Source organism: Dendrobates tinctorius, unplaced genomic scaffold, assembly GCF_039654945.1.
Source record: "Dendrobates tinctorius isolate UK_male_01 unplaced genomic scaffold, ASM3965494v1 ptg000019l, whole genome shotgun sequence".
Classification (NCBI taxonomy): domain Eukaryota; kingdom Metazoa; phylum Chordata; class Amphibia; order Anura; family Dendrobatidae; genus Dendrobates; species Dendrobates tinctorius.
Genome location: NW_027361687.1, coordinates 47,320,348 through 47,333,071, shown reverse-complemented (window position 1 = coordinate 47,333,071; position 12,724 = coordinate 47,320,348). Strand labels below are relative to the sequence as shown.

The 12,724-nt window shown below is 47.2% G+C and overlaps 1 protein-coding gene across 1 annotated transcript in view; it reads right to left on the bottom strand.

Annotated features, from left to right (window-relative positions):
* Positions 1-12,724, bottom strand: part of LOC141083113 (uncharacterized) — a 60,533-nt gene that overhangs the window by 9,485 nt on the left and 38,324 nt on the right. The window contains exons 9-12 of the mRNA XM_073567300.1: positions 2,845-3,126; positions 793-1,110; positions 327-458; positions 217-238 (exon numbers count right to left, since the gene is read on the bottom strand). Coding sequence (XP_073423401.1) covers positions 217-238; positions 327-458; positions 793-1,110; positions 2,845-3,126 — 754 coding nt within the window. The remainder of the gene's footprint in view (positions 1-216; positions 239-326; positions 459-792; positions 1,111-2,844; positions 3,127-12,724) is intronic.

The window sequence follows — 12,724 nt, the reverse complement described above, 5'->3', positions numbered from 1 at the left end:
AGGACCGATGCTGTCACTTGTCACCTGCCACAAACTCATGCCGCTACCGAGCAGCTGAAGCAGGAACAAAAGGGATACTAACTGGCTCATATGTTACAGTATCCAATGCAGGTTTGATGTAAATTTTTAAGACAACTGATCTGCATCATAATCCATGTCACAAACTACTTTAATTTATCTATCGATTCCTATAGGAAGCAGACAATGCCCACTTACCTAGCTTGGCCATTAGTTTTCTCTGTAGGAAACATAAAACATGAAATTTGAAATAATAACTAAAAAATGTAAAGATAAACGTGATCTATATCAGAATTAATCAGAATTACCTGTCTTGAGTTGGTGCAATGTACAGTTTCTGAAAAATGAAGTAATTTTCTGTCTATATATAAAGCCAAGGGTGGCAGTGAGTATAGCCAACAGCACAATGCCCAGTGCAATAAATGGGCCATGGCTTTCTGCTAGAAAAAATATTTTTTAAAATATTAATAATGGGGTTCAATAAAGGCTTTAATTATAAATCAGAATTCACATTTAACATCTTCACTGGAAAAGAAGATTACTAACCTCAACAGGTAATTAAATGCGACTTCATCAAAATATATAAAATTTTCATTGCCTAATTACTTTATTCTTGATAATAACCTTATAAAATGTGTCTAGATCTTTATGAGAAAGTATATAAATAAGGCAGCTCTCTCTATCCCCTCTCACAGCAGAGAGTGCCATAACAATGTCAAACACAAACCAGATCTATCCAGTCGGCTTTAAAAGTTTTGCTTAAAGAAATCTCACCATCCAGGCTTGGTTCCAAAACATTTATGTATCTGGGGGCACTCAGGACAGAGAAGGTTCTGTTAGGTGGTAGTTTATTGCTGGCATTACATCGATAAGCCCCAATGTGGTGAATCTGAAGAGAATCTATATATAACCTTTCCTGGTTGTCTATAAGCTGGTAGAACATTGACCATTGTTCTATTAATTTTTCATTGTGGAACCAACGAAATGAAGGAGAAGATCCACGCAGAATGGAGCAGGTAAAAGTCACAGTCTTGCCCAACGTGTAATCCTCATAAACTTTGTCCATTGTTATTGAGACATTTGCCACAGGGTCTGTTTAAACCAAAAATGCCAAAGATTATGGTAACTCATTTATTGTGGTTGTTGTAAGAGAATGGTCAGCTATAATATACTGATCTGCCATGATCAACCAGGCAGCCATCTTGTGAAAGTTAGAATATAATCAACTTTTACAATAGAACTAATTCGATGTACTCTGGAAAAGCAGATGGATGATATAAAATGAGATCATGCCCATTAACAAATTTAGCAGATGTGCATACAGGTAAATTGGATCAGCCTCAGGGCAATGGGAAAATAGAACCAGCCAATATATGGTCAATATATGTATTTATGATAGTGTTAGTAGAAAACAGACTTCTACAATTGGCAAATGTATAAATTGATGGGTTTAGTCTAGGAGCAGTAATAAGAATAATGTCAGTAGCTAGAGAGAATATTGAATTCACGGGTTTTTAATGTGGTTTGGTGAAGAGTTAATTAATGATGTAATATTGTGTTACTTCTTCCTTTGTCCAAAAAGATATGAAGTAACCATATACGCCCTTTTGCTATAATATGTATACAGCTTCCTATGTTTGCATAATGTATAAAAAGCCCCTGTTGCTGTTGCTCGGGGCCATTCCACCGCCATTATGCCGCTGTGCCACACCATGGCCAGGGCTGGGGCCTTTTCATTGCCAGACTTCTCAGCGATTCTTTGCCTGTCTTAAACCCTGTTTTGTGCCTGCATGCTTCAACTTCACTGACTAATCCACACCTGTTCTGCCGTGTATCTCTTAATAAACTTCGACCTCAGCTTGATAAAAGAATTGTCTACGACCTTTTTCCCGGCTCTTCCAGCTCTCAGTAGGACTTTTTCTTACAGCTGTCTACTGTAAAAATATGTTCTGATGTGTTACTACTATTACTATATAAAATGTCCGCACAAAGCCAAGCCAAGTGTAAAAGTCATAATAGGTAATAACTTTGTAGGTATCCGACCACTGGGACCCTAACTGAAAGGCAAAACAGGGAATTTCAGTGTTTCCTAAGGAGGAACTTTTATCTCCATTTCTAAATGAAGGGGTAGGTTGGACACTTGACCTCCACTCCATTCATTCCCTATGGGGTTGCTGGAAAAAGCCAAGCATGGCACTCGGCAGCCACACAGAGAATAAATAGTGCAGCGGTCAAACATGTATACTGCCGCTCCATTCTAATGGGAATAAAAGTCACCAGTTCCATTTTTGCAGGTCCCAGCGGACCAATGGATAGGTAATAACTTGTTCCCACCAGACAGCCACTTTAGCTTGATGAAAGTATTTTCATTCTTTAATTTGAATTTTCCAGACATATTTCTCTAGCCAAGACACAAAAACAGAACACAGTATGACAAACGTGCATAAATACTCTGCTGTAAAACATATGTAACTGTAAAAAAAAATTAATATTTTAGATATAATATATTTTAATATATTAGATAGGACTGCTCCGAGAAGGGTATGCCTTGACGCGGCGGAGTGGCTTAGCGTACATTTTTTTGCAAAAAAACGTATCAACAAAATACCCTGTTTTTGTTAACATCTTTTACTAGCACTTGCTACTTACAGTTACATATGTTTTACAGCAGAGTATTTATGCACGTTTGTCATACTGTGTTCTGTTTTTGTGTCTTAGTTCTTGGGTGGTGTGAACAGGGTCTTATGACCCGTTCAGTTTTTGTGCATGTGTCATGTGTTCTGAATCCACATTTCTCTAGCCGCCTAAAATTTTAGAAATTCTCACCCATAATGATGACATTTACTGTTTCACTTCTTTGTATTCTCAATGAAATATCATTTCGAGAGTCACAGTAATAGGGTCCAGTCATGGTCGCTGACTTGATGATATGTCTCATTTCTGCAAATCCCTTGTGGTAAGTTGTAGCATTTCCTAATATTGTACCATTGTGATAGAACCTATAGTGCATAGGAAAGAAACTCGTGGTGGACTCACAGCGAAGAGTGACCTCATCATCAATCACCACTTTTTCTGGTAAAATCTTCAACTGAGGCGGGTGCACTCCAACTAGGAGGATGAAATAAGCATAAATAATAATAAACCATCAAGTAAATGTCCAAAAGAGACAATAAAAGTAGGAAGAAGCCTAGTGGTGAAACGCGCGTCGGGGTGTCAGGACGGGTGTCACAACTCTTCATCAGGTGAATCGATCTCCCTCTACTACTTATACCTCCTATTATTGACTTATGGGATTATTTTGCATTCACCCATTCAGCAGGTTATAGTATGCATGTTGTTTAGACCTATTGACAGTTTGGTCTATTACCATATAGGTCTTGATACAATCAGTGAACTAGATACACTGCTCTGCCTTCACTATTCATACCTCTTGCTATTGATTTGTGGGATTACACATTCAGCTGTTCATTGTATCTAATACTGTCTATACTAAATGGCTGTTTGGTCTTTTGACCTTATATGATGTGGCACATTTAATGAAATACAACGCCTATATTTTTTCTAGTAAAAGAATAATATATTCTCTACATATTTGGCACTGTGAATTTTATGATAAATTATTTATATATTTCTATTGGCTTTATAAAACTTTTCTTGTGATATCTTGGCATTTATTACCTTTGTATTTTATCAATGTTCCATTGATTTTTGCATGAGTTGTTCTGGACTGATTTTTGAGGCATTCTCCTTATTTTTATATAATTAATAAAAATAATATATATAATTAATTTAATAATTGTTGTTTTTAATATTATAAATAAAAGTTATTTTTATGGATCTCTTCTTTTGTCCTTACTTTATCATAAGGAAAGATTGGAGTTAAACAAATAATAATGGCTAGCATAACAGAATACAAAGAGTTGTCTAAGTCTTCATTATTGATGACCTACTGTGGGGATAGGTCACAAACATCTGATCAGTAAGGATTAGTGTTGAGCATTCCGATACCGCAAGTATCGGGTATCGGCCGATATTAGCGGTATCGGAATTCCGATACTTAATTCCGATACTTTTTTCATATCGGATTCCGGGATCGGAATCGGAATAGGAAGTTCCCATCATGCTATGAGCCTGCTTGCTTTGATTAAGCCAATGGGAATCCTCCGAAGTGTGGGCACATCCTGTTAGGCATGTAGGCATGTTAACTATTGGCATGGCTGTGATTGGCTGCCGAAATGATGTCATGATGCACTATAAAAGCCACCGCAGCCGCCATTTCTGGTCACTCTGCTGTGAATTCAGTTAGGGACAGGCTGCTGTAGAAGACTGTGAGGGACAGTTAGAAATAGCGATTCCACCAAACATCTAGTGCTTTACCCAGGCTACATAAACCACCACTGTAGCCTTCTTTGCCCTAGCAGCAGTGTTCACAGCTGTCTGCAAGGTCTGTGTGAGTGCAGCTCACGCTGTGGAGTGGGTCCTGCAGCCACGTCAGGCTGTAGGCCACCCAGTGTGATCACTGCTGCCTCATACATCTTTTATTTTTTGAGCTGCATTTTTTAAATAATTTCAATCTAGTGTGCTTCCATCCGTATCCATATACGTTGGTTGCAAACACTAGTAGTAGACAGCGGAGCCTTTCTGCAGCCTTTCAGTGCTAGTGTCCACTTTGCTGCACTGTTCACGGCTGTCTGAGAGGTCTCTGACTGTGTGTGAGTGCAGCTCACGCTGAGTAGTGTGTCCTGCAGCTACGTCTGGCTGTAGGACGCTCAGCGTGCGTCACTGCCTCACACATATTTTTATTTGAGTGCAGCTCATTTTTTCTTCTATTAGTGTGCATCCATCCGTCTCCATCTACGGTGGTTGCAAACACTATATAGGAGTACACAGCGGAGCCTTTCTGCAGCCTGTCAGTGCCAGTGCCCACTTAGCTGCACTGTTGACGGCTGTCTGAGAGGTCTCTGACTGTGTGTGAGTGCAGCTCACGCTGAGTAGAGTGTCCTGCAGCTACGTCTGGTTGTAGGACGCTCAACGTGCATCACTGCCTCACACATATTTGTCTCTGAGTGCAGCTCATTTTTTCTTCTCCTATTAGTGTGCATCCATCCGTATCCATCAACATTGGTTGGTTGCAAACACTATATAGGAGTAGATAGAGGAGCCTTTTTTTCTGGCTTGTGCCCTGCCGGCGCAGCCAGATTAGTATTACCCAATTTTTTTGGAGCCTCATCTTTTGCATTGTAGGTTACCTGCCTGCATTGTAATAGCTCCAAAAAGTTGGTGATACTATCAGTTTCAATTCTTTGTTCTCATACTTTGAGTTTGTTTCAAACAAAGAAACCACATAAAAAGTTCACCAAACACTACATTTTGAACTTGTGTAGGCCACATCAGCTCCTATTAAAGTCTAGTCCACACACACACACTTCATAAAATTAGTGTTTCTTGTACCTGTAACCAGCTGTTCAGGAATAAGCACACTAAGGCCCCCCTTTGTACTTTTTTGCCTATCTTAAGCAGTCTTGCAAGATGAAGAAGGCAGGGAGTAAGGCGCGGGGGCGTGGGCGTGGGCGTGGAGTTTCAGCAGGGAGAGGACGTGGGGATTCTGCAGGGAGAGGACGTGGGGATTCTACAGGTAGAGGACGTGGGGATTCTGGGCCTGCTGCGGGCACCAGTGGATCAGCATCCCCCAGTTTTAGCAGGCAACAGTCCTTTATGCGCAGCTTTGTAGGACCTCAACGTACCCCACTGCTGCGGGAGGAACAAATTGAAGCCGTTGTCGGATGGATGGCAGCTAACGCATCGACTTCAATTACTTCCGCATCCTCTCAGGGTCAGAGCACCGAAGAGCAACCATCTGTCTCTTCACCACCTGCCAAAGTGCCCAGGCAGTCATAGAGACATGGACAGGAGCCATCACAGTCTCTACTTCTGTTCTCGGAATCTGTTGGCTTGGAAAGAGGGGGCCAGCCAAGCAGCATTCCTGAATGTGAAGAAGAGGGAGTATGCAGTGATGCGCAACTTCTTTGTCCCTCTGAATCTGAAGAGGCGAGTGGGCCAGTGCCTATGGTCAGCACACCTCAGTACGCATCAGATGATGACGAGACTCAGTTGCCACTTTCTGGTGCGTACGGTGCTGGCGAGACAACCCCGGAGAAGCAGCTGTTTGAAGAGGGGAGGGAAGATGATGAGGCCCTTGACCCATCATGGCGTGAGCAACAGGAAGGTGATGGGAGCAGCTCGGAGGAAGAGATTCCCCTACCGGCCAAAACAGGAGGCAGAGGGAGGGGGAAGACTTGGTTGCCTGTACCCTCCACTTCGGCACCCGTTAGGAGCATTCCTCCTTCCAAAGGCAAACCGGGCGCTCACAAGAGTTGCAGTGCGTGGTCCTTTTTTGACACAGTTGCAGATGACATTTGCTTTGTCAAATGCAAGCTGTGTCATCAGAGAGTCAAAAGAGGGAGAAATGTCAGCAACCTCAATACCACAAATATGTGGAAACATGTGCGCACCAAGCACGAGTTGGAGTTGCAGAGACACCCTGAAGACGTAGGCCAACGTACAGCACCACCTACCACCTCTTCAGTTCGTGTTGGGCCCTCTTCCTCCAGCTCACACACTGCTGGTTCGGCTTCCTCACAGGATCGCCAAGGAAGAACCTCTGCCACTGTTGTCCGGAGACCCTGTCAGATTCCACCCATAACAGCACGTTCCCATCCATCACAGCCATCGGTAGCACAGGCATGGGATAAAAGGCGCCCTTACTCGGCAAACCATCCCCGAGCACAGTCTCTGAATGCTGGCATTGCCAAACTTCTGGCAGTTGAAATGCTGTCATTCAGGCTGGTGGACACTGACACCTTCCGGGACTTAATGGCATTGGCAGTCCCCCAATACAACGTGCCCAGCCGCTTTTATTTCAGCAGGCGAGCCGTCCCTGCCCTGCAGAAACATGTTGAGGGCAAAATAAAACATGCGCTACTAAACGCCGTTAGTAGCAAGGTCCACCTGACCACCGATGCGTGGACCAGTAACCATGGACAGGGACGATACCTTTCCCTCACTGCCCACTGGGTCAATGTTGTGGAGCCGGGTACGGATCTGGAGAGTGGCGCTGTACGTGTTCTTCCAACGCCACGGATTGCAGGACTCCAGTCTGTACACATAGACTCCTCCTCCTACTCAAGTTCCTCAGAAACAGCAGAGCAGGAGCCTGTTACGACCGATATGAGCACAGCCGTGGCCAAACGTCAACAGGCTGTACTCAAATTAATTTCTTTGGGGAATCGAAGCCACACAGCGCAGGAGCTCTGGAATGCTATCAAGCTGGAGAGCGATGTGTGGTTTGGGCCAGCGAATCTCCAGCCGGGCTTGGTAGTGTGTGACAATGGCCGAAATCTGGTGGCAGCTCTTGGCCTAGGCAACCTCACACACATCCCATGTCTGGCACATGTTCTTAACTTGGTCGTGCAGAGCTTTCTGAGGGACTATCCGGATCTTGATGCACTGTTGCACAAGGTCCGCATAGAGTGCGCTCACTTGCGACGTTCCAGCACGGCAAGATCGCGCCTCGCTGCTCTGCAGCGACGATTTGGCCTTCCGGAACATCGCATCATATGTGACCTACCCACCAGGTGGAATTCAACGTTACATATGTTGGAGCGGTTGTGTGAGCAGCAGGCAGCAGTCATGGAGTACCAGCTGCATCAGGCGCAAACAAGTCGCACTGTGCGCCGTTCACACTTCAGCACCATTGAGTGGGCCTCTATGAAGGACATCTGCCTCGTTTTGCGTGCCTTCGATGAATCCACGCGGATGGCGAGTGCAGATGATGCACTAGTCAGCATGACTGTCCCCCTTATCTGCCTGCTTCAACAAACACTGCAAGCACTAAGGGATGAGGTTTCAGAAGAGGTGGAGGATGAGGAGTCCCAAATGCCATCTGCTTCTGGACAGTCTGCGCTACGTGTTTCCTCACAAAGGCCTAGGCAGGGGACACTTTGTGAGGAGGATGAGGAGGAGTCGATGGAGGAGGAAGACATCTCTCCAGAGGAGGGAGGTACACAAACCTCTACTCAGTATGTACAGCGAGGGTGGGGTGATGCAGAGCAGGTCGAGGTCACGCCTCAAACAGGGGACAGCGGTTCTTTGGCAGTTGGGAGTCTGCAGCACATGGTTGATTTCATGCTGCAGTGCCTGAGAAACGACCGCCGCATCGCCCACATTCTCGTCTCGGCTGATTATTGGGTGTACACCCTCCTAGATCCTCGCTACCGGGACAGCGTACAAAGGCTCATACCAACGTTGAACCGGGAGCGTAAAATGCGGGAGTACGAAGAGTCACTGGTGCAGTCCATAATGTTTTCCATTCCACCCGACAGCATTGTTGCTAGTGCTTTACAAAGCAGCTCTGTGCGTCGAGGCAGTGGAGGAAACTCTGCACAAAGAGGGAGCAGAGGCAGCGCCGCAGCACAAGGCAAGACCACTATGGCCCAAATGTGGCAAAGTTTTGTGTGTCCACCACAATTGTCTACACCATCAGCGACGCCTCGAGTCAGCAGGAGGCAACGCTTCCGTCAGATGGTGTCAGACTACATGTCTTGCCCTGTCGCTGTACTCCCAGATGGCTCTTCCCCCTTCAAGTTTTGGGTCTCTAAGCTGGATACATGGCCAGAGCTTAGCCAGTATGCATTGGAGGTGCTGGCTTGCCCTGCTGCCAGTGTATTATCGGAACGTGTCTTTAGTGCCGCAGGTGGTGTACTAACAGACCGTCGCACGCGACTATCTTCCGATAATGTTGACCGGCTGACTTTTCTGAAAATGAACAAGGCCTGGATCTCCAAAGACTTTGCCATTCCTCTTACAGACTAAATTAGTGGTTGGCAACTGTATCCAGGTCTGCTGGTGTGTTCATTTTTCTACCACCTGAACTATAATCCCTGTGCTTCAACACAGCCAGTTGTCGCTCAGATGTGTCGTCTGCACAGAGAAACACACTAGCTCCTGTGTTACTGGGGTTCAGTAATGCCAGCTGATCCCCTGCTGTGTGGACGGCAGAGTCACCAGCTCCATCAACATTCAAACCACTACTGATTTTTAACCGTGCCCAACTTAGGTCTCTGGCTCCACTGTCTCTACTATTTCCCCTGACCTCCAACCCCGCCATCTACATCTCTGAAGTGGCGTCAGCACAATCTACACTTGTTCCTGTGTTCCTGTGGCTCAGTCCCATCAGTTTATCCCCTGATGTGTGTCCGGCAAGGTCTCCTGCTCTGTCCACATTCCCATAACCAGTAGTGGGAATGAGGACAGAGCTGGCTAACTTGCCGGACAAACATCAGGGGATCAACTGATGGGACTGAGCACCAGTAACACAGGAACAAGTGTAGATTGTGCTGACGCCACTTCAGAGATGTAGCTGGCGGGGTTGGAGGCCAGGGTAAATAGTAGAGACAGTGGAGCCAGAGGCCTAAGTGGAGCATGGTTAGAATCAGTAGTAGTCCACAACCTCCATAAAAACCGATGCCCATTGGCCTCTGCATGCGGCATGCGTAATCCTGGGCTCCAACAGCGTCAGTTGGTGTTCAGAAGTGTCGTCTCCACAGAGCCAAACACATTCGTTCAAGTGTTAGTGGGGTTCAGCACTGCCAGCTGTTCCCCTGCTGTGGAGATGGCAGTCTCTCCTGCTGTCTCCGCATTACAAAGACAGTAGGCCTCTGCCTACACCCTCCTATTTCCTGGGCTTCAACACAGCCAGTTGTAGTTCGGAAGTGCCGTCCACACGGAAAGAGACACTTGCTCCCGTGTCTCAGTGGGGTTCAGTAACGTCAGCTGATCCCCTGCTTTGTGGATGGCAGTCTCTCCTGCTGTCACCTCTTTCAAAATACAGTAGGCCTCTGCCTACACCCTCCTATTTCCTGGGCTTCAACACAGCCAGTTGTAGCTCGGAAGTGCCGTCCACACGGAAAGAGACACTTGCTCCCGTGTCTCAGTGGGGTTCAGTAACGTCAGCTGATCCCCTGCTGTGTGGATGGCAGTCTCTCCTGCTGTCACCTCATTCAAAATACAGTAGGCCTCTGCCTACACCCTCCTATTTCCTGGGCTTCAACACAGCCAGTTGTAGTTCGGAAGTGCCGTCCACACGGAAAGAGACACTTGCTCCCGTGTCTCAGTGGGGTTCAGTAACGTCAGCTGATCCCCTGCTTTGTGGATGGCAGTCTCTCCTGCTGTCACCTCTTTCAAAATACAGTAGGCCTCTGCCTACACCCTCCTATTTCCTGGGCTTCAACACAGCCAGTTGTAGCTCGGAAGTGCCGTCCACACGGAAAGAGACACTTGCTCCCGTGTCTCAGTGGGGTTCAGTAACGTCAGCTGATCCCCTGCTGTGTGTATGGCAGTCTCTCCTGCTGTCACCTTATTCAAAATACAGTAGGCCTCTGCCTACACCCTCCTATTTCCTGGGCTTCAACACAGCCAGTTGTAGTTCGGAAGTGCCGTCCACACGGAAAGAGACACTTGCTCCCGTGTCTCAGTGGGGTTCAGTAACGTCAGCTGATCCCCTGCTGTGTGGATGGCAGTCTCTCCTGCTGTCACCTTATTCAAAATACAGTAGGCCTCTGCCTACACCCTCCTATTTCCTGGGCTTCAACACAGCCAGTTGTAGTTCGGAAGTGCCGTCCACACGGAAAGAGACACTTGCTCCCGTGTCTCAGTGGGGTTCAGTAACGTCAGCTGATCCCCTGCTTTGTGGATGGCAGTCTCTCCTGCTGTCACCTCTTTCAAAATACAGTAGGCCTCTGCCTACACCCTCCTATTTCCTGGGCTTCAACACAGCCAGTTGTAGCTCGGAAGTGCCGTCCACACGGAAAGAGACACTTGCTCCCGTGTCTCAGTGGGGTTCAGTAACGTCAGCTGATCCCCTGCTGTGTGGATGGCAGTCTCTCCTGCTGTCACCTCATTCAAAATACAGTAGGCCTCTGCCTACACCCTCCTATTTCCTGGGCTTCAACACAGCCAGTTGTAGTTCGGAAGTGCCGTCCACACGGAAAGAGACACTTGCTCCCGTGTCTCAGTGGGGTTCAGTAACGTCAGCTGATCCCCTGCTGTGTGGATGGCAGTCTCTCCTGCTGTCACCTTATTCAAAATACAGTAGGCCTCTGCCTACACCCTCCTATTTCCTGGGCTTCAACACAGCCAGTTGTAGCTCGGAAGTGCCGTCCACACGGAAAGAGACACTTGCTCCCGTGTCTCAGTGGGGTTCAGTAACGTCAGCTGATCCCCTGCTGTGTGGATGGCAGTCTCTCCTGCTGTCACCTTATTCAAAATACAGTAGGCCTCTGCCTACACCCTCCTATTTCCTGGGCTTCAACACAGCCAGTTGTAGTTCGGAAGTGCCGTCCACACGGAAAGAGACACTTGCTCCCGTGTCTCAGTGGGGTTCAGTAACGTCAGCTGATCCCCTGCTGTGTGGATGGCAGTCTCTCCTGCTGTCACCTTATTCAAAATACAGTAGGCCTCTGCCTACACCCTCCTATTTCCTGGGCTTCAACACAGCCAGTTGTAGCTCGGAAGTGCCGTCCACACGGAAAGAGACACTTGCTCCCGTGTCTCAGTGGGGTTCAGTAACGTCAGCTGATCCCCTGCTGTGTGGATGGCAGTCTCTCCTGCTGTCACCTTATTCAAAATACAGTAGGCCTCTGCCTACACCCTCCTATTTCCTGGGCTTCAACACAGCCAGTTGTAGTTCGGAAGTGCCGTCCACACGGAAAGAGACACTTGCTCCCGTGTCTCAGTGGGGTTCAGTAACGTCAGCTGATCCCCTGCTGTGTGGATGGCAGTCTCTCCTGCTGTCACCTCATTCAAAATACAGTAGGCCTCTGCCTACACCCTCCTATTTCCTGGGCTTCAACACAGCCAGTTGTAGTTCGGAAGTGCCGTCCACACGGAAAGAGACACTTGCTCCCGTGTCTCAGTGGGGTTCAGTAACGTCAGCTGATCCCCTGCTGTGTAGATGGCAAAGTCTCCTGCTGCCTACACAGTCATACCACTACTGATTTTTAACCGTGCTCCAATTAGGCCTGTGGCTCCACTGTCTCTCGTATTTCCCCTGTCCTCCAACCCCGCCAGTTACAGCTCCGAAGTGGCGTCTGCACAATCCACACTTGTTCCTGTGTTACAGGTGTTCAGTCCGGTCAGTTAATCCCCTGATGTGTGTCCGGCAATGTCGCCTGCTCTGTCCACATTCCCCCCTGATGTGTGTCCGGCAATGTCGCCTGCTCTGTCCACATTCCCATTATGGGAATGTGGACAGAGCAGGCGACATTGCCGGACACACATCAGGGGATTAACTGACCGGACTGAACACCTGTAACACAGGAACAAGTGTGGATTGTGCAGACGCCACTTCGGAGCTGTAACTGGCGGGGTTGGAGGACAGGGGAAATACGAAAATCAGTGAAGCCACAGGCCTAAGTGGAGCTTGGTTCAAATTAGTAGTCTACAACCGATCTTAAAATTTCTTCAATGCAGCCTCAGCCTGCTCCGTGCTTGTCCCTGGGCTTCAACACAGCCAGTTGTTGCTCGGAAGTGCCGTCTTCACAGAGTAAAACACTAGCTCCTGTGTTTGTGGGGTTCAGTAACGTCAGCTGTTCCCCTGCTGTTTTGATGGCAATCTGTCCTGCTGCCTCCCAATTGACAGCACATCAGG